At 41.2% G+C, this 21441-nt stretch overlaps 6 protein-coding genes across 7 annotated transcripts; 1 reads left to right on the top strand and 5 right to left on the bottom strand.

Annotated features, from left to right (window-relative positions):
* Positions 1 to 3: 3 nt before the first annotated feature.
* Positions 4 to 1997, bottom strand: LOC133848835 (signal transducer and transcription activator-like). Its single transcript, XM_062284534.1, has one exon. It carries the CDS (start codon positions 1897 to 1899, stop codon positions 184 to 186), a length of 1716 nt encoding a protein of 571 aa, XP_062140518.1. The 5' UTR covers positions 1900 to 1997; the 3' UTR covers positions 4 to 183.
* An 885-nt stretch (positions 1998 to 2882) lies between these two features.
* On the bottom strand, positions 2883 to 4673 carry LOC133847936 (signal transducer and transcription activator-like). Its single transcript, XM_062283268.1, has one exon. It carries the CDS (start codon positions 4584 to 4586, stop codon positions 2883 to 2885), a length of 1704 nt encoding a protein of 567 aa, XP_062139252.1. The 5' UTR covers positions 4587 to 4673.
* A 668-nt stretch (positions 4674 to 5341) lies between these two features.
* Positions 5342 to 12112, bottom strand: LOC133839954 (protein spaetzle 3). Of its 2 annotated transcripts, XM_062271612.1 has the most exons (5): positions 10391 to 12107; positions 7916 to 8046; positions 7227 to 7351; positions 5948 to 6433; positions 5342 to 5888 (listed from the first exon to the last, which is right to left on the bottom strand). In XM_062271612.1, exons 1-5 carry the CDS (start codon positions 11382 to 11384, stop codon positions 5732 to 5734), a joined length of 1893 nt encoding a protein of 630 aa, XP_062127596.1. In that variant the 5' UTR covers positions 11385 to 12107; the 3' UTR covers positions 5342 to 5731. The 2 variants fall into 2 exon arrangements, with proteins under 2 accessions (XP_062127596.1, XP_062127601.1); XM_062271617.1 differs by lacking the exons at positions 5342 to 5888; positions 7227 to 7351 and having other exon boundaries at positions 6355 to 6433; positions 10391 to 12112.
* Positions 12113 to 15775: 3663 nt separating this feature from the next.
* LOC133839970 (uncharacterized) lies at positions 15776 to 19749 on the bottom strand. The gene is made up of 6 exons (XM_062271627.1): positions 19140 to 19749; positions 18828 to 18996; positions 18603 to 18765; positions 16919 to 17052; positions 16189 to 16853; positions 15776 to 16125 (listed from the first exon to the last, which is right to left on the bottom strand). Exons 1-6 carry the CDS (start codon positions 19301 to 19303, stop codon positions 15855 to 15857), a joined length of 1566 nt encoding a protein of 521 aa, XP_062127611.1. The 5' UTR covers positions 19304 to 19749; the 3' UTR covers positions 15776 to 15854.
* Positions 17124 to 17625, bottom strand: LOC133839979 (probable small nuclear ribonucleoprotein E). The gene has a single exon (XM_062271636.1). The coding sequence runs from the start codon at positions 17510 to 17512 to the stop codon at positions 17228 to 17230; it is 285 nt and encodes a 94-aa protein (XP_062127620.1). The 5' UTR covers positions 17513 to 17625; the 3' UTR covers positions 17124 to 17227.
* Positions 17704 to 18236, top strand: LOC133839991 (mitochondrial import inner membrane translocase subunit Tim13). The gene is made up of 2 exons (XM_062271646.1): positions 17704 to 17949; positions 18024 to 18236. Exons 1-2 carry the CDS (start codon positions 17794 to 17796, stop codon positions 18120 to 18122), a joined length of 255 nt encoding a protein of 84 aa, XP_062127630.1. The 5' UTR covers positions 17704 to 17793; the 3' UTR covers positions 18123 to 18236.
* Positions 19750 to 21441: the final 1692 nt, after the last annotated feature.

The following is a 21441-nucleotide window of genomic DNA, read 5'->3' as shown; positions in this document are numbered from 1 at the left end:
GTGGGAAGTGTCGAGTTATGTTCATAAAAACAATTTCTTCCACTAGTTGAAAGAAAGTTCACGTTATTTATATATCTGTAACCATGTGTTTAACGAAGTCTAAAGAACTTAATATTATTTCTTTCATTGTTATTTGTAAATTAGTATTTTATATTAAGTTAAGCTTAAAGTTTTCTGAGTTATCTAGATTTTCAAGATCGCATCAAACAGTTCCTGTTCGTCTGTTTTAGGACGATTTTTAGTAGAGCGCAGGTTCTTATTGCCAGGCACGTCCACATGGATTGTGCTGGGCACATAACCGTTTGTGCGAGCTGATGTCTTAGCTGACTTCGAATAAAACTGACCAAAGGCATCATCACGATCCAAACTCTCTCCCTTGCTGTCGATCCGAAACAGGAAGCGTAGCATTGGCAGATCACGTATGCGATCGGCGAGTTTGATGATGCGCAAATCGTGGGCAGTCCATGGCGAGAGCATCGTTACGGATTGCTGCTCATTCACATAGGCAATGGAGATGCCACCTAATTTGCTCTCGGAGAAGCGCAACAGGAATGTTCCAGGTTCAGCGCAAAGCAACTCAAACTCAGTCCTGTGCTTGGTGATGAAGCCCGTGATAAGATTTGCCTTCCACAAGGGCATCAGATGGTCCTTGATGAGTTTCATAGCAGAGTAGAACCACTCCCAGAAGGTGAATGAGCGTTCCGGCAACGGGTTTTTGCAGAACTCATTCCATGTTATGTATGCCAAGCGTCGACCCATGAGTTTTTCATTTAGAAACGTCAAGTTGTCTGCGGTTAAATGACGCTGTGTGCAGGCTGTAAATTTCATGTTGAGCACAGCAGATAACTCCAACCAGGTGGCATAGTGGCTGACCACAAAGGGATCGCGCACAACATTCGCAAATGCATTGTCCCATATGATGGTAGCCCAAGATTTTGGCTCCTGACTGCTATGCACAATCACCACCACGGGCAGTGAGTATGCCCAGGTGCAAACATAGTTGCCATTCAATTTATACGTTGCATAGAAGAACAGCGTAAACTTTTCGTCCATAACACTGTTGGTGATCTTCTTATCGACCTTCGATCGCCTGATCTTCTTGAGCAGCATATTATTAAAGTTGGCGCAGAATATTTGCGTTGTCGGTTGATATTCCATGATGCTTGAACTGTTCTGCAGCTCTCCCGACCCCATTTGGCTTAAACGGCACTTGATCACATCCAAGTGGGGATTTTGACAGTCCACAAAACGTTTTGCCTGCCACTCAGAAAAAATATTACACTCGATTGTGGGCGGATACAGGCTCATGGCCAGTTGGGAGCCTAGAAGCCATCGCACTGAGACTGCAAAGCGTGTGTTTGTCATCATCACTTGTGGCGGCTGTTTGACCACAATCAATGCTGATCCTAGCAAATACTTTTGTGCCAGCTGCATTCGCTCGCGAAGCTCAGCGACTACTTCATCTTCTTTTGGAATGCGCTCAATAGCAGCCAGTAATTGATTGATGAAGTTTTCCAGCAACTCGAAGCAACGTTGTATCTCATCCAGATTATCTTCATTGAACTGTGCTCCATTTGCCGCCAGCGCCTGTTGACGACGCCAGTTCCTTAGCTCCGTGATGACCATCTCCTGCAGGCGCTCATAGTACAAAAAACTGCGCTCCACGAGGCACAACTTATTCGCCTTGTCTTCTATAGAAAGTGTGGTGGCTGTGGCATTGTCGAGGTTTTCCTTCAGCAATTTTTGTTGGTCGGTGATTGTGGTGGTAAAGTTCGAGAGGCTTTGCACAATCTGACGATGGATATCAGTAAGCTCTAACTTGTCCCACGGACCAGAAGCCGAATAAAAAAAATCACTTTCAGCCATGTGACTGGTATTCACACCTTCAGAATTATTCATTTTTTAATAGCAAACAAGTTTCTACGGAGATCCAAATATTTCTTTTGCACGCTAACTGCGCAGTTCCGAAGAAAGCTCAAGAATTACAAGGAACTTATCGATACTTTCAGTTTAGATTACTAGCAGTAGATCACAATATCGATTGCTACTAAATCAGTGTACCTATCGAAACTTATTTCGATAGATTAATTAGGGCAATAGGTATAATATGAATACATTTTAAACTTTTTTTTATTTTTCCCTCAGTGCAAAACCAACTAATTAGGATGCGACGCAGCCGTAGCGAGACAACTTCATCTCATTGCGCGCGAAAGCTTCACCTTCACAAGATATCATAAGATATGATAAGATGCTTTATTCTTATTTCTCTGGAGTACATTCATTAGTTAGTCGATATGGAAATAAAAAAAAACAGCTGTTTAACATAATTACGGATTGTGTAATTAAAGAAAATGTAAATCAAACGCATACTTCAAAAATTCATTAAATGCAGGTCTTAAACAAATTAAATTAACAATATTCTTGTCAAATTCTAAATCAAATACGAATGTTCAAAAGTAGTAGCAATTATGTATACAAATTAAAATTAAAATTCACTTCAATTAAATTTCAAAAATACTTGATCGCAAGTTTTGAGCGTTTTCAGTTAAGTTTTTTTTTATCAATTAACTCAACATTTTTCTTCCTTTAATATTTTTATATATTAACATTATTATCCATAGTTTTATCTTGTCATAATTCTTGTAACATATTCTTCAACTCAAATCTTTACAAAAAAAAATCTTCACTTCGTTGTCAAAGTGGGAAGTGTCGAGTTATGTTCATAAAAACAATTTCTTCCACTAGTTGAAAGAAAGTTCACGTTATTTATATATCTGTAACCATGTGTTTAACGAGGTCTAAAGAACTTAATATTATTTCTTTCATTGTTATTTGTAAATTAGTATTTTATATTAAGTTAAGCTTAAAGATTTCTGACTTATCTAAATTTTCAAGATCGCATCGAACAGATCCTGTTCGTCTGTTTTAGGAGGAAGATTTTTCTTATTGCCAGGCACGTCCACATGGATTGTGCTGGGCACATAACCGTTTGTGCGAGCTGATGTCTTAGCTGTCTTCGAATAAAACTGACCAAAGGCATCATCACGATCCAAACTCTTTCCCTTGCTGTCGATCCGAAACAGGAAGCGTAGCATTGGCAGATCACGTATGCGATCGGCGAGTTTGATGATGCGCAAATCGTGGGCAGTCCATGGCGAGAGCATCGTTACGGATTGCTGCTCATTCACATAGGCAATGGAGATGCCACCTAATTTGCTCTCGGAGAAGCGCAACAGGAATGTTCCAGGTTCAGCGCAAAGCAACTCAAACTCAGTCCTGTGCTTGGTGATGAAGCCCGTGATAAGATTTGCCTTCCACAAGGGCATCAGATGGTCCTTGATGAGTTTCATAGCAGAGTAGAACCACTCCCAGAAGGTGAATGGGCGTTCCGGCAACGGATTCTTGCAGAACTCATTCCATGTTATGTATGCGAAGCGTCGACCCATGAGTTTTTCATGTAGAAACGTCAAGTTGTCTGCGGTTAAATGACGCTGTGTGCAGGCTGTAAATTTCATGTTGAGCACAGCAGATAACTCCAACCAGGTGGCATAGTGGCTGACCACAAAGGGATCGCGCACAACATTCGCAAATGCATTGTCCCATATGATGGTAGCCCAAGATTTTGGCTCCTGACTGCTATGCACAATCACCACCACGGGCAGTGAGTATGCCCAGGTGCAAACATAGTTGCCATTCAATTTATACGTTGCATAGAAGAACAGCGTGAACTTTTCGTCCATAACACTGTTGGTGATCTTCTTATCGACCTTTGATCGCCTGATCTTCTTGAGCAGCATATTATTAAAGTTGGCGCAGAATATTTGCTTTGTCGGTTGATATTCCATGATGCTTGAACTGTTCTGCAGCTCTCCTGACCCCAATTGGCTTAAACGCCACTCGATCACATCTAACTGGGGGTCTTGACAGTCCACAAAATGTTTTGCCTGCCACTCAGAAAAAATATTACACTCGATTGTGAGCGGATTCAGGCTCATAGCCGGTTGGGAGCCCAGAAGCCATCGCACTGAGACTGCAAAGCGTGTGTTTGTCATCATCACTTGTGGCGGCTGTTTGACCACAATCAATGCTGATCCTAGCAAATACTTTTGTGCCAGCTGCATTCGCTCGCGAAGCTCAGCGACTTCTTCATCTTCTTTTGGAATGCCCTCAATAGCAGCCAGTAATTGATTGATGAAGTTTTCCAGCAACTCGAAGCAACGTTGTATCTCATCCAGATTATCTTCATTGAACTGTGCTCCATTTGCCGCCAGCGCCTGTTGACGACGCCAGTTCCTTAGCTCCGTAATGACCATCTCCTGCAGGCGCTCATAGTACAAAAAACTGCGCTCCACGAGGCACAACTTATTCGCCTTGTCTTCTATAGAAAGTATGGTGGCTGTGGCATTGTCGAGGTTTTCCTTCAGCAGTTTTTGTTGCTCGGTGATTGTGGTGGTAAAGTTCGAGAGGCTTTGCACAATCTGACGATGGATATCAGTAAGCTCTAACTTGTCCGACGGACCAGAAGCCGAATCAAAAAAATCACTTTCAGCCAAGTGACTGGTATTCACACCTTCAGGATTATTCATTTTTTAATGGCAAACAAGTTTCTAAGGGGATCCCAACTATTCCTGTTGCACGCTAACTGCGCAGTTCCGAAGAAAGCTCAGAATTACAAGGAACTTATCGATACTTTCAGATTAGATTACTAGCAGTAGATCACATTATCGATTGCTACTAAATCAGCGTACCTATTGCCCTAATTAATCTATCGAAACTTATTGCAACACTGTGAATTAATAATATGAATACATTTTAAACTTTTTTGATTTTTCCCTCAGTGCAAAACCAACGAATTAGGATGCGACGCAGCCGTAGCGAGATAACTTCATCTCATTGCGCGCGAAAGCTTTCAGTTGAAGACGGAAGCTGTCTGTTTGCCCAACAAAAGCTCGCTGCTACAAAGGTTTGCTGAAGCTTGCTGAATCCAAGGTAAACGGTGAGTTTTGCATTGAAGCACTGCAGTGCTTGTTCGAGGTTCGTTTCCCGGATAAATTATAAATTGTCTTCTCAATGGGATGTAAATTAAATCAGGTAAGCAATTAATTGTATTAATTGATCTTACACTTGACTTTCATAAATACTATATAATTTAAATATGTTGCTTTCATTATTATTCGTCAAGCACAAAATTAGGTGCCATAAACAAAGTTATAGAATGTAGCTCTCATGGATCTTGCCAAAATTTTGATGGCTTATGCAAGTCCATAATAAAGTTATGGGCGTGTCAATTAAGTCGTTAACTTAGCTTTAGCAATTAACCTTGACGAGTTATTATCGAAATGACTTTGTTTTGCACATTTTTATTATAATCTTTATTCAGTTGAATCGCTTTACAATTACAATTACAGTTACAAATACGAATACAATTACAATACAACAACAAATGAAGGTTGAAAATATAGCATACGATGTGGGTAGATGGGATATGGCTCGCATAAAAGTTACAACTTAAATTTGGGGCTTAACTAGAGCTGAGCTACGAGCTATGAGTAATGGTTAATGGTTATGTCTACCTTAAGAACAACTAAAATACATTCAGTGGCATTCAACGTACTTTTCGCTAGAAATCTTTATCGTTATCGTTATCGCTATCAATATCGTTTTTAATTCGAATTCTTTTTCTCCTCCCTTATGTTCGCATTCGCATTCGGGTCAATCATTGGCCAAATGCCTAGGGATTACATCTACAAACACAGCACGAAGGAAACAGGAACCAATCCATGAAAATGCCTTTGCAATCGTTATCGGGATCATAGGCGAGTAATCGATGCCATTTATACTTCTGTTCGCAGCCACATTCGCCCTCGCAGCGTGAAGTTTGAGTATTGCTAAAAGGCGGAATTTCATCAATTATTATCTGACAATCAATTGGAGAAGATTTACTCACCTGCAAACCTCCTGATGAATTGCCTGCTCAAAGTGCTGCGTGTTGACAATCGCCCGGATCTTGCCAGCTGAATTCGATGCCCAGTAGGGAGTTACAATTTCGATTTTCGACTCACAAGCATCGAGTCGTCCTGTGCCAGAATTGGCATTCGCATTACCCGGCGGGGCATTATTGCTTGCTCTGCTTGTGCCGCCACCTCTGACGCTGCCCCTATTCCGATTGCTTGCCCCACCGGCGGCTGCCTGACGCTTCTTTCGCAGCTCCCCGAAGTAACTGTCCCCTGCTTCGCCCGCTGTGGCTGCATACGCTCCGGGTGGTATGAAGATGTCCGGCTCGTCAATAAAGCGACGCTTTCGCACCTTCGCCTGTCCGCCACCTCCTCCTCCTCCTCCTCCGCCACCGCCGCCTTCCATGTTCATCTCAAAGTCTCCATACATGCGTCGCATCAGCGCCTTATTGTCGTCTATGAATCTTTCGATCTTGTCACTGCAAATAGAAAATGAGATGTTCGTTATAAACATTTGTACACATGTAAGTAATACTCATATTATTATTTTATAAATTTAATTGGGTTTACCAAATCAGCAATTAAGTTTTTAAATCTTAAATATTTTTCTTTATTGGATTTTAAAATTATTATATAAACACTTCTTTCTTAAATACTTTTTCCCTTAATTTTAAAATCTTCAATTCTCATTTACTCATAAATTTAATTTAAATTTTGTCCCTCAGTTAAATTGATTATTATTATCCATTTTCAAATTTCTACAAATGTCAACTGCCATTCTTCAATTTTGTTTAAATTATTCATCAATGTAGATACACATTTAAATTGATTTCTAATAACTAATAAACACATAATAGAGAAGCACGTTTAAACTAGATAGAAAAATCTCAGATTTATCAATAACCAATATCAACTAATATAATTTGCATTCCAATATAATTATATGTATCATAAACTAGACAGAGTTTTTTGTTCTCTCTTTCAAAGTAACATACATATATCTGACTAATGCTGCGGTTATCACTGAGGCAATCAGCTGTAAATTTATTATCGCGAATTAAGTTATTAAAACATTCCGCTCTAATTAAGAATAAGCAAGTCATTTTGTTCCAGTTGTGAAATTGCGAAACTCCACTTTGCCCACATATGAATCAGATTTCACCATAAAATGTTATGGCTTTTCAGAAATCCCACAAACTACCGCTTCTAAACACGAAGGACAGCTGACAGCCAACTAGCTAAGGGGATTCATAAAATGAATACGATACTCACATGGGATAACTATTGCCGGCCGTGGGACAGAACAGCTGATGATATCGCTTGATGCAGGGCACGCCCTTGATCACATCGCCTCTCACGTCCAGGCCGAGAGCCACCGACAGCGCCGTCCACCAGATCTGAAGAAGTGAGAGAGAGAGAAAGAGAGAGAAACAGGGAAAGAGATAGAGTGGGAGAGATAATTGGTATTAGCATTGGAATGGCGCCCATAACAATTTATAGCAGGGTGTGAAAATGACTCAAAGTAAGACATAAAATGGAGAAGAAGAAAAAACCAAAACAACTCGCAACGGAGCGACGACCAGCACACTGTTCTACACCTCCCTCCCCCTTGAGCTGGTTGGTATGCTTTGCGTTGTAGTCTCTTAGCAGCTGAGTATGATGATGATCATCATCACACCTCTTAACGAAACGAACTCGCACGACCTTCGTGAGCCAGCCAAAAAGTCAACAACAACAACCACAGCCGCAAGAAGAGAAACACACGCACAACACAAACACGCACACACACACACACACAGACAGAAGAGATCGTCAAAGTTATTTCCGCAAATGAGCAAACTCGATCGATCGCTCGATCGATATACTCGATATACCCGTAATCGCTTATGACGTGAAGTGGAGGGGGGAGGCGGAGTTAAAGTAAACACACGCGTGCCCGAGTGAGTCGGGGGAGTACTTACCGGAATCTGCAAGAACGAGCCATTATTCGATTTTGGATAGGAAAACAAAGGCACCACCGGCACACTGCCGTTCTTCAGATAGATGGGACCCTGTATTGGAGTTACAGTGGGCATCGGACTCTTTGACTTGTCTGCAAAATGAAAAAAAAAAAACAGAAACAGAAACAAGATAAGCAAAATATGCAAATTGAAAACTGGAGCTATGTATGTGAATGATTCATGGCGAGACAAGGACAGGATAACGTGCAGAGTCTGATTAGTGTGGGCATTAATCAATTGGGTTAAACCCAAGCAAACTCAAAAGAAATAAATAAAATGCAAAAATTGCAATTCTGCATACAAAATCGAAGTGCAGTTGACATATCAATTTCATGAAATGAAATGCATGCTTGGCATTTGTAATGCCCGGATCTGAACTTAACGGAACTGAACTGAACTGGATTTGCATGTAAAGAGGTCTGAGATGATCTTGTCAACTTTCCCTTTCCCTTTTTTGCGGAATGCAATTGAAATGCGACAGGATTTGTCAATGGGAACAGTTGCATAGAATTTGTGAGAGTCGTTCAGTTTTGTTTATTGAGTTACATCGTTCAGTTAAGTTTCGTTAAGTTTAAGTTTGAGTCTGAGTCTGAGTTCGTGTCTGTCTTCTGTCTGTCCGCGTTGAACGAGACTGCGCACTTCGTAACTGTTTCAGTTACATTACATGATGGACTCGTTTTAAGCTCACGTCTTCACTTGGTGTTGTGCTCACACATGCACACAGAGGTGAAACCAAAAGACTTGAACAATGCGATCATATGTACTTGATCTTATATATATTACTGTTCGTATGTGTGTGTGTGTGTGTGTGTGCGTGTGCTCTCAGTGTGGTGCACGTCTTCTTCGACTTCGTCTGTGGCTGCGACTTCGGCGGCATTTAAACGCAAGTGGTTGAATGGGGCCCGACTTCTTGCATAATACTATATGTAGCTTGCTTACTATATGTATATATAAACCCACACACATACACGCACACACACACCAACACAACACCTCCCCCTTGCTGTCCAAGTACTCCTCTAGTCCTACGCCCCTGCAATCGCCCCCAACCCCTTGTGCTAGCACTTGAGACTTGAAGTCGGACTTGGCAGGTTGCTACAATTGAGATGAGATGCGATGAGATGAGCGCCGCTGAGATGAGTTAAGATGAGTTGGAGATGAAGTGAAACAAAGAGGCGCCACGCGAAACGAACAAAGCCAAAGCCAAAGTCGAGCCACAGAGCCAAAAAGTGAATTATCAAATGCGCTGACAGTTTTGTGTCTTGGACGAGGGCAGGAACTGTCGCTATCGCTAACGTTTCGTGGCTTGTGTTACTTTTCGAGTTGCTATTGCTGTTGATGTTGTTGTTGCTGTTTATTAGAAGACGAGGAACGACAGCGACAACAACAACAACAACAGCAGCAACAACTGATACATAAATCGTGTTGCGTGTTAGTCAGAGACAGCTATAAAAGTCAAACACTGGCCATTACTGTCTCTACTGGCCATAGGCGACCTTGTCGCCAGGTTTGTAGACCTTTGACCTTGCTCCGTCTCTAGTAGTAGTATTTGTAGTTATTTCTATACTATCGCTCTCACTGTTGTTACCATTGTTGTTGCAGTTGTTGTTGTTGGCGCTAAACAGCAATGTGCAGAAGTTGCTCTCAATTGGAAAGATACACAGAAAACACGCAGTAAACAACATGCAAACAACACACAAGCAATAGCAAGAGGAAGGTGCCATAACAACGGCAACAACAACAACTACAACATCGACAACAATCAGTTATACCATGACTTTGGGATTTCAAATAGGAATTGATGATAGAGTGAGTATCGCAATATTGCGTATACGCAGAATACGTATACGTATTACTATTAGTTGAGCTAATAAGCTAGATATCTTCTATTGTTTTTCTTTTATATATTCGTAGTTAATCTATCATTATTTATCATTAGGTCAGTGTTAAAGTATTTATTTAAAAATTTAGAAAATTGGCTTAACTGAAACACAATTTCCTCTTAGAGTATTTGAACTTGACCATGCTAAATACCATTGGCTTTTAATATAAATCGAATCTATTTATTTGTAGATAACTTTGTCAAGAATAATGATAATTTTTATATCTTTGTTAGTATATTTAAAGCTGCATTCCATTTTATTGAAGTTCTCTAGAAATTTAACAAGTTTAAGCAATATTGCTAATTGTTTTATTTGAACCGAAAGTTACTCTGAGTATGTATTATAAATCAAGAGCTTCAAAGTTTTACTTTAAATTAGTTTGCACATTAAATAAATACTATAAAAATTAAATCAAAAGACAATCTTATATTTTATTGCCCTTTAAAAACAAGCTGCTAATTTTTCTAACTCCTTTAAATACAGCTAATTAAAGTCAACTTTTCAGTTTCGAATTTTATTCAACACTATGCCAAAATAAGTTATTCATGCTTACCTTTATTGTGACCCTCGGCATCGTAGTACTCGCCGTCATCCTCTTCGTCCTCCTCCTCGCCCTCTTCCACATCGTAGTCGAGCACGGCGTGCACTTGAGTCCTGGAGCCTTGACCCGCCTGAACGCGGGTGAAGCCAGGAGCACGCTCTGGATAATTGTCGGGAGGAGCAACGCCATAAGTGGAGGCTGGCGTCTCCGTCTTACTTCCTGCTCCAGCTCCAGCTCCAGCTCCGCCTGCTTGCCTGCCACGTTGCGGTGGCAGAGGCGGCGGCTGCTGTTGCTGATGCGGTGGCTGCAGCTGTGCTGGTTGCTGTTGTGGATGCGATGGCTGCTGCTGTCTGCTGCCATAGCCCGTAATACTAAAGCTGCCGCTGTTCTTGGTGAACGTTGTGGTTGCTGTGGCACTCGCCGTGCCGTGGGCATTGTAGTATTGCTTCTGCTGCTTCACCGGAAGCGCTGGCGCCTGGCCAGGATATCGAGTGTAGGAGCCCTCGGCAGGACCCCGTCCAGCCGATTGTGTCAGCTGTAGCGTGCTCTGCGTCTGGCCAGAACTGCTGCTGGCACTGGAGCTGTGAAACGAAACCGTATTCTCGTTGGTCTCCACCTGCGTCTGCTGTGTGTGCTGCTGTTGGCTCTGCTGCGTCTGCTGCTGCTGAATGTGATACACGGAGTTGCGAGTGGCGCCACTTGGTGGCAAGTAAGCGTTGTTCTGCTTGCGTCTGCCATAAGGATAACCCTGCTGTGACTGTTGCTGTTGTTCCTGCTGCTGCTGCTGTTGCTGTTGCTGATGCAGTGCTGGGGCAGCGTAGGGATTGTTCTTGTAGTAGTCGGGCGCCGCATCAGCGGGCGATTGCGGCTGCTGATGATCCGCGGGTGAGTAGAGCAAGTTATTCGTATTACTGGCCAGCTGATGGATCGGATGCAACGGGGCCAGAGTGGCGCCCCATGGCTGGGCGAGGGCTCCAAACGGAAGCGAGAAGTTGGCCAAAGCCATGCCCGAATGTGTGAACGGAAATGTGAGTCAAGTGACGAGATGCGACGAGGTGAGACCAGAGTCGAGTTTGATTACGTAAAGTTAATTGAAGTATTTCGTCAGTGCATGATACAAAAGACTTAGGCAACAAACTTGCTGCATATCAATATTGAACAGCAATTTTTCGAAGCTGCCATAAATCGACAACAAATTAGAACAAGAACTTGAACTAGAACCAGAATTAGAACTAGAATTGGTATTGATTTTAGAACTAGAACCGGAGTCGGAGTCTGAGTCTGAGCTGATGAGTTTACGTGATTTTGAGGCGTTTTGTGGAGCGCGCGCGCTTAAAATGATTTATGCAAAAGCAAATTAGTAGCAGCGACGACGACGACGACGGCGACGGCGACAATAGCACAATTTCAATCGCACACACTCGCACTCGCACACACACTTTAGCACACACACACGACACGAAATCAAATCGAACGTCTCTTGCGAGTTATGTAGTATACAATAAATATGTGCAAATGTTGTTGTTATTATAAAGTTATCTTCACTGCTGTTGTTGTTGTTGTGGTTGTTGTGGTTGTTGCTGCCTTTAGTCGTATGTAGTTGAGAGTGCCGTGTGCTGTATCGTGTTAATAACTTTGCACGGCAGTTGGCACAACTCGGACTCCGCGACTCTTGTGCTAAAAAACCATTCACGACAAGCTGACAATCGAGACTGAGCCGTTCTCGGCGTGCGCCTTTAAAAAACTTAATGGGAAAAATGTTTCAACAAGCCTCAATACTCAAAACTGACTTGAGTAAAAAAAAAACACATGCGAGTATATAAAACACAAAAAAAATAAAACAACAGTTGCTGTTGCTCCCAGCTGCTGCTGCTGCTGCTGCTGACGCTCAAAGAGTGAGCGGCACTCAGTTAAGTTCAGTTCAGCGTAAGTTTTTTTGAATGGTAAATCGAAAAATAAAACAAAACCGGAAAAATATGCACATTAATCAATACGAACTTTGCATGCTCTTCCAGTTAAAATGTTCTTAAAGTTAATTATTTAAATTGAGTTCTTAAACTTGTTATTCAACAACTGAAAATGATTCTATAGTTAGTAATAAATTTCAATTAGAATTTATTCTCTTCAACTGAAGTTTGGACAAGTTTAAGGGCTGCTCTTGCTTAAAGAGAGCATTTATGACCTAGGTCAATGGATGGGTCGACTCGACGCTGCAGTTTCTGTTCCATTTGGCGACTTGTTTGTTTCATTTTCGAAAAGCGCATATTAATCACCAAACAAAATCGTCGTCGTCGTCTTGAAGGCAATGAAAAGCAAAAGTATTTTTAAAGTGGGCTTTAAAAACAGGTTGTGAAGAGCAGTCTGAGTTACACTTGCGATCCGCTTAAGAGACAAAACAGAGAGTAAGCGAGAGCGTTGTACCAGGCATGCTCTTTTTTCCGCTGCTCTCTTTTGAGAACTTTAAAGTTGGGTGCTAGTCATTACACATTCTTCAGAGGGGTGCTGTGGAGGGGATGGAGGGGATGCTGCTGTGATTTCACAGTAATGTCGCTGTAATGCCGAGTGCATTTGGCGATGAGCTATTGTGTCGCTAATGATGATCGCTTCGCTGATAATAATGATGATGATCATCTCTAGATGAGGGCGTAGACTGATGCTGCGAATGCGCTACGATTGCGATTGCGTCGCTATCTACGTCACAAGCAGCTAAAAGCAGCTCGTTTTGGGTTCACTTTGCATATTAGCACCTCTTAACTGGATCATTGCTCCCCCTCCCCTGTTCCCCTGTTACCCCTTCCCATTTGCAGCTCTAGCTGTCGGGGCGAGCTCAACTTGTTGCGAATCGAGACAGTTTCGTGCGTATTCGCATTCGCATTCGCATTCGATTTCAGTCGTTTACGGAAACGGATATTGCAACAGCTGACGACGTGCTTCTGATGGTGATTGAGATCTTTGCACATGAATGTGTCAGGGAAATACGCCCTATAGCTCCTGTTTTGTGATTCACTCGCCATGATTTATGCAAGTCGGAAAATCTGCTCATTTAATATGTGTTGATTGATTTCAACAATATGTACAACACAGTGTTGGAATGTCAGCGCTTTCCGTTTAGAAAGGTATCTGCATGCCACCTACAAGGGTATGCCAACTACTATATATACATATATAACATATATATGTAAATAACCTAAACTGTAGCAAATGGGTTGGCCAGCTGTCCAGTTGACCAGACCACGCCATGGCCATATCGCCACATCGATATATAGCGAGCAGGCTTTTGTTTTATGACAGACAGACAGACGGACGGACGGACGGACAACGCTGCTGACCAAGCCCAACAAATATCGCACATTTGTTGCAACCAGGGTTGGTTCATGATCCATTTCAATGGTCAGCAGTCGCCAGTCGCCAGCTGCCAGCCATTTGCTGTGTGGCTTATAACAATTAATTCAATTCATTTAATTCGTTTTGAAGCATCTTTTTATGATCGCATTCCGAACTTCAGCTTACTCATCATTCGTGAAGTACAAGTTGTCGTTTTTTATTTCGCATTTTAGTTTTTTATAGTTTCATGGCTATTAAGGAGTCGGATGACTAAACTGCTGATTGTTTGTTATTCTGCAACCCTACAATACTACTTCTATGCAGTGTGTTGTACTTATGTTTTTTTAATTTTTGCATACAGTCGAATCACAAGAACTAGTTTAGCTGCGGCTACTCGAACACATAGTTTACCCCAACAACAGCAACAACAACAACAACATCGAAATCTATATCCACGTCCACAGATCAAGATCAAGAGCGAGAACACAAAAGTGACAAAAGCAACAAGCGCCAATCAAGTGGTTGGTCTTTGGATTTTTTTTTTTTTATTTGCCTTTTACTTTTTATGAAACACTTCTTGGCAATTGTCTGAACTTATCTAATCCACTCGACAATTAACGAAATCAACGGACGAATATCACACACAAATAATCTTTAAATGACATTCTTCTAGCGCCTGCCGCGACTTGGGCGCCCTCAGGCCTTTGCAGCTTGCTCAACAAACAAACAAGCGATCGATCGATCGATCGATTGGACTGATCGACAGACTGGCAGATGGACGGACAGACGGGCTGACAGTTCAACTGATCAACATTGGCAAAAACACAGAGGGGGAAAAAAAAATGAAAAAACGTCGCCTGTCAAAAAATTTAAATACAAGTACAAAAACAATAAACACAACAAATAAATCTGCTTTATCGAAATGTGCTCTCAAGCATTGGCCTTAAGTCGTTAACAAAATTTAACTGCCAATCTTTTGTGCAGTCACAATAAAATATAAAATCAAATCAAATTAAATACGAGTAAAGTAAAACGCCAAACATCAAGTGTTTGTTGTTTGATGCCATTGTCTCTCTATACACAACATCACATAGCTCGCATTTCAATTCCTTAACAAATTCAGATTCCTGAACTGAAATGACAATACTAAGTAGTGAAATAATACTCTAATATACTTCAATACGATCAGCTCATGGATGCCATAGTCGTTGATCGATTCGATCAGCATAAGAAAAAAAAAATCGCTTTAATTAGAACCAATTTAGAGCGTGGACCAATTTATCAGAAGCATTTTGAAAAGTAGTTGAAAACCAGTTGAGATCAACTTCAGCGCCATGTGCACAAACAGACAGACGGATAGAGTATAGACGGGGGAGTCACAGGTGTTGAGAGAGGGGTGCGGTTGCTGCTCTGGCCTTTTTACTCCACTATAACTCAGCTATTGTCATTATTATTACGGACCTATTATTGCTGTTGTCGTTGTTGCTGTTGTTATTGTTGTTGCTGAACCGCGAACCGAACTCAATTCAAATTGCCTTTTACGCATTTGTTTTTCTTTGTCAATTGTCTGTGGTCCATTATACGAGGTGTGGAACCCAACACCCAGGTTCAAGTGCACACACCACTCGCATTGTTCCTTATTTACAATCACAACTACTATATAAGGCAGTTCAAGTGAGAATAGTTCAAAGAGAAGTTTAACAAAAAACTATTGAACTCTCAAGTATTTCCAAATAAATCTAAGATTTCGAATATCGTATGCTATGATGCGATCAATGAGGAATAAACTACAAAAATATTCATGATCTATATTTATATTCTACAAATAGTTTCCGATGTGTGTCGAGCAACTATTGAAGCAACCCTGGGAAGTCACCGCCCAATACACTCTCGCAGCTTTACTGAGAAACATGGCAACGAGTTAATTATTTTGGTTCTTGCCAACCAAAATTTTCATTTCTATAGCGATCATTAATTACCTTTCCATTTCAGGTTGTGTTGTATTACCTTGGTGTGAGATGTCGACGCTCAATTCCATTCGTGGCGTTCTAAGAACAGGGATTACAATGTGCGTTGTGTTTAAGGAAGTGATTTTAATTGGAATACGAGTGTGAGTATCTCTAAATGCTATCTTAGAAGTTTAACGGGTATCTTAGTATCTATCATACTTTGTCTTGCTGGGCACACCCGGTGGTTGTCCATTTCCATTTCCGGCCAGGCTTTGGCTTTGATTGTGACTGTGGGTGGCTGCCAGAGTGTACACCTCGTAATCACTGATCGTAAAGTTGTAATCGCCAAAGAGCGTCAGATGTGCGGCACTGGGGCCATCGTAGGAGTGCGGCAAGTTCGAGTACGAGTCCGTGTTCACATTACAGTTGCTCGATATCAGCAGATCGGCGCCAGCACCAAATATGGGACCGCAGCTGTCGTTAGATATGCAAATTGTGATTAATATGGGCTTTGACAAACATTGTTTCTATACTTACTCTGGATGATAACAAATCGCATAAGGCTTCTTAACAATATCAAATTTGACCGGTTGCTCGCCATTTGGGGGATTCAGCATGAAGAGAAACGCACGCTCCGAGTGCAAATAGCCACCCTTGCGACTGGTCTTTGCCCAGGCCACATCTGTGTAGCCGCCGCTGATCTCTCCATGTGCTCCCACACCGATTACCATGCAGGGTGCCACACCATCGCAATAGCGATGAAATGAGCTCGATCCATGGCCATGTGTTGAGGCTCGGTAGACGAGACGCCAGCTCTGCTTGGGCACACCAAACCAGCCATTGAGCACGCTTTGCAAAGCGAGCTTATCGTTGCGCAGGATTTGTGAGCCCGGAAACATATTGACGGTGAGTCGTGGTTGCAGTCGCTTGTCGTTGTCCACCAGCTTATTGGGATGCAGGGCAGCATAGCGATAGCGTTCCAAGGATAGCTCCATGGGCACAGCCCCAGTTGGCTCTACCTCCTCGGCGAACACTTGGCTATCGATAAGCAGCAAGCGCACATGACCCATGACTCCACTTAAGTGCTGACAGACCCTTGCACGCTCCTCCTCCGTCCAGTGAGCGGTTGGCTGGGTGACTCCCGCCTGGTACTTGGCCCAGGCTAAAACACAACGCCAGACTTCTTCCTCCTCCAAGCAGAACTGAGTTGACACAAAACAAAGATTATAAGAAATACTAGACGGAATTACTGTTATGAATGCTTTACATAATCCGATGATATGATCTTAATCAATGCATCCTTGGTGAGCGTAAGAAATGAGTTAGTTTTTACACATTCCCCAGCATTCTCGCCGATATAGATGATGCAGCGTTCCATAAACGAAGCCGCGCACTTGGCACCTGCAATAACAAGAGAGGGAATTTACCAAGAGTAAAAGCTGCATTGCACTGTGCCCATTGAAAGTCGATGGTTTCATATAAAATTTGTTGCATTTTATTGTGGATAAGCTTTCGGTACGATTTACAAGTAATCCCTTAATAATAAGTAGAGGCAGTTTGCTGTGGAGTGTTGTTTTTAATCCTTGGAGGGGCTGACATTCTGTATGAGTGTGATGTTGTCGCCCTTAAGCATGATGCGGCCTAGATTCTTGCGTTGACGCGTCTTCACATACACTTCCTCAGCATCATCCAGCACCAGGTTCATGTACTCGTCGAACCCCACAATGTGGCCCTCGATGCGCAGCGAGATGTTCTCATATAGCCAGACTTGAACGCGGGAGCGACTTTGCAGGTAACGGAAGATCAGGTTGATGGGCTGTACCATCACCTTTTGCACCTTAGGGTTGCCCTTGAAAGACATTTTGCTGGTCTTTTTTCAATTGAATTTGTCTTTCGTTGATTTTATTTTTAATTTGCGAAAACGTTTCTGTTTTTTTCTGACGCCGGCCGCCTCTAATGTGACCGCAGACTGTTTTTTAAAAATAAACTATTTTACATTGTAAAATATACTAAAACTAGCCTGGTCACGCTGATAGCTAACAATGCTATCGATTATATTCGTCGTTATCGAAAGTTCACTACCGACCGGTTGCGTCAGAAGTACGAGAATTTACATTTCCTTCTCAACATAAACAAATCATCATGTCGCACGGCACCGTTGATAAAGGTGAATTGATGGACCAGGTGAAGCAGCAGATTGCTGTTGCAAACGCCCAGGAATTGCTCACACAAATGACCACAAAATGTTTTAAAAAGTGTGTTGGCAAACCCGGAACTTCACTGGATGCCTCAGAGCAGGTGAGCTTAATCAACAACTGTCTAGTGCATTTCGGAAGTTTAATATATGATAAACACTTGCTTTTCGTGGATAGAAATGCGTATCCTTGTGCATGGATCGTTTTATGGATTCGTGGAATCTTATCTCCAGAACCTATGGCCAGAGGTTGCAACGCGAACAATCGAAAATGTGAGCTACATTCTACACTGCCACTTGTGAATTAGGCTGAAAGTGGCGTATTTTGACTAATCGTTGTAGTTAGTACTACTTAGTTCTACTTGTTAAAAAATAAATCATTTAAAACAAATTTTTCATACATAATTGTCGTTTTGCTTGATAAAAACGTGCAAAAACGATAAATAATCTACCGATAACAATGTTATTGCAGATTAAAATATACCAAAACGATTTCGTTCAATGTGTAGTTTAAAATACCAAAAATGGTACGTGATATTAAAAATCCCGAGTGGCAACTCTATCGATAGTTATAATATCGCACGCGCTGTCTCGCGAACAGCTGAATGGCAAAAGTATTGCTATAAATATATCGAAAAGGCGCGAAATTTAAATTGATTGCTTAAAATTCACATAAATATAGAATTCAACTTAACTTAATATTTCTTAATTTTTATTGTTAAAACGAATACGTGCAATGGTTCTTGAATTAACTTACCAGCTTTTTCATGAATATCCATAACAGCTGTCAAAAATGTGCAAGCATTATCCACAGATAACGTGGAAATAACATGATCTTCACAAGCGGCGCGCAATTCAAAAACACCCATATCTTGAGCTAGTGTTAACATCTCGAAAACTCGAAAATCTTGCAACATCAGCTGTAAATGTACAAATTAATGAATAACACTCTATACGCAATTTATCAATGTTATTAACTTACTTTTGCGGTATAGACATATAGTATGAATTGGCGAAATAGTTCAGCATTAACATGTGGCAAACGAATCGCAGTAGGTGTCCCAGTTCCAGGTGCTGCAGGTGAAACTGTGCAGCCGGGAATGGGTATCCGACAGACTTCACCACGTTTAGCAGTCTTAAAGCTCTTGCAACTAGAATTAAATCAATCTCTAATTAAGTGCTCAATCGCAACAAATGAGCAGCACGTGCTGATGCCACAAATGCCAACGGCAGGTGCGAGTTGACACCATAAATGGACAAGAGGTCCAATCGGGTTTTGGGATAATTAACTTACCGTGCCATAAGGATGCTTCGGTGTGCGTAGATTTTCTCATCATCACGGCCACATATAAAAACGACATCGGCACTGTCCTGATCTTCGCACAATCGTTGCAGGTCCTCAATTAGTTGAGGAAGTCCAGCCAAAGCTGGATCACTGTGTGGTGCACGTGTACTCATTGTTGTTGTACGAGTATCTTTTTCAGCTTCGTTTGGTTTTGTTTATTTTGTTTCAAGTGAATGTGTGCAAATATTTTTCTCTGTTTTGTTTATGTTTTCACTTCCACGTTCCGCTCAGATCGAATCGTTTCGTTTTGGGAGCGTGGCCAAAGAGCGCAGAACCGGTTTCTGCTGAAAATGCTGAGCCAACACACAAAAACCCACGCCACAAACTAAAAAAAAGAGTCTGGAAAATAATTACCTAGCACTTTGCAAAGATATCTTGGTTTTTAACTCAACACAGCCGATTTGTTCACTTAACAAAAAGCATAGTTTAACTTTGAAATCATTCAAATTGAATCAAATTTCCACTTATTTGTTGCAATTAACTTGTAGCAGGTCGTTTTCATTGATGCGCACACGCCGCGACTCGATTATCTCGCACTCGTGTAGTCATCGAGACTGAAGAAGAAGCCTCTACTGCAGAGTGAGTGTGCCAGGTAGCCTGGCCCTCGCCCTCTTTTACCGGATTCTGTTGTTGTGATTGCGCTCTCTTCGGCTTTTGCAAGAGCGGCAGAGAAATAGCCAACATCTGAGCGGCTAGCGAAAGAACTCTTTTCGATATCGGCCACCTCAGAAATGGCTTCATTCTATTTTGCATTCCAATAATTTTAAAATAAATACATTATTGTGATTGTGTTCAGATATATTTATAATATAAGAATACAATAATTGTAATTCATTTTATTTGAGTATTTAGTGATAAATCATAAACAAAACAACAGCCAATATTCACAACTAATAATAACAACAATATTCTGTGCATTTGTTATAGACAAATTAATTACGTGTAATAATTGCAATGTCAAGTCATGATAAAACAGAGAAAATAGAGAGAGAGAGAGAGAGAGAGAAAAAAATTAAAGAATGTTAGAACAATAAAATAAATTTAAAACCTACCAATCTAAAATCAGAAACCTTTTTGCTGTGGTAAGTATCAAAAAGGATACGTTATGTCCTTATAATGGTAAGTATAGTCGGTTTGTATTTATTAGAGCTATCCTTGTGCCAAAGGACATCACGGTCATCTTAAAAATGGTAGATTTATGACGGATTTTTTAAAATTTTTAATTTTATTTCGAGTTTGAAATTGCCGCTCAAAAAAATAATTTTTTACAGCATACTTTAAGGTTGCGCCAAGGGTATTTTGTACGAAAACAAGCTTTATCTCGGCCATATCCTGCCGGATTTTCAAAGGACCCATATTGCTAGGATCACAAGTATCAGCTCTACCGATTGGCATCTGAAAAATATGGGGTCGTCTAAGGATCCAACACTTGAAATTTTTTGGCCCGCGGCTCATGAGAAAAACGAAAAATTTGCCAAGTGCAGGATATCTCGAGAACTACAAGGACGATTGGAATGTCCTTTGGTGGGATGATAGGCCTCATGAATAATTTTCGTTTGACACAGGACTCGCAAGGATCAGACAGGATATGGCCGAGATATAAGCTATTTTCTGTATTTAAAAATGTCCTTTTAACTTGGCTGCTTGCAGGACATTCGTCCTTTTTAGTATGTCAATCGATTTGTATTGATATGAGCTATCCTTGTGCCAAAGGACATCGCGATCGTCCTTCAAATGGCTAAGATACGGCGGATATTTTGAAAATTGGGCATTTTTTCTATACCTACCCCTTGAAAAAATTTCGATCAATTTTTTTTGTAATAACACAAAGATCCTTGAATGCCAATCGATTGTACGTTTTTCTCTGACTATAAAAGAAGATGTCCTTGTCATATCCTTAAATATTTCGCAGACTAATGTCTAAAAAACAAATGTCCTTTTCGAAAATAGGCTATATCTCGGGCATTTCAGGCCGCATTTTCAAAGGACACATATTGCTAGGATCACAAGGATCAACTCTATCGATCGGCATCAAAACAATATGGGGTCATCTAAGGATCCAACACTTGTAATATTTTGGCAGGCCCCAACATTTAATGAGGAAAAATTAACAGCATAAAAGTATGCTGAGGAAATTTTTACAATTTTGTTTATGAAAAAGTTTGTGTCTCCGCTAAGTTTCCATTATTATATACGTCCTAAAAGTATGCCTTAGCCTGTGTTGGTAGGAAACGCTAATAGAAGGTTTTTT

The sequence above is a fragment of the Drosophila sulfurigaster genome, chromosome 2L, assembly GCF_023558435.1.
Source record: "Drosophila sulfurigaster albostrigata strain 15112-1811.04 chromosome 2L, ASM2355843v2, whole genome shotgun sequence".
In the NCBI taxonomy this organism is placed as follows: Eukaryota; Metazoa; Arthropoda; class Insecta; order Diptera; family Drosophilidae; genus Drosophila; species Drosophila sulfurigaster.
This window is presented reverse-complemented; position numbering and strand designations above follow the sequence as displayed.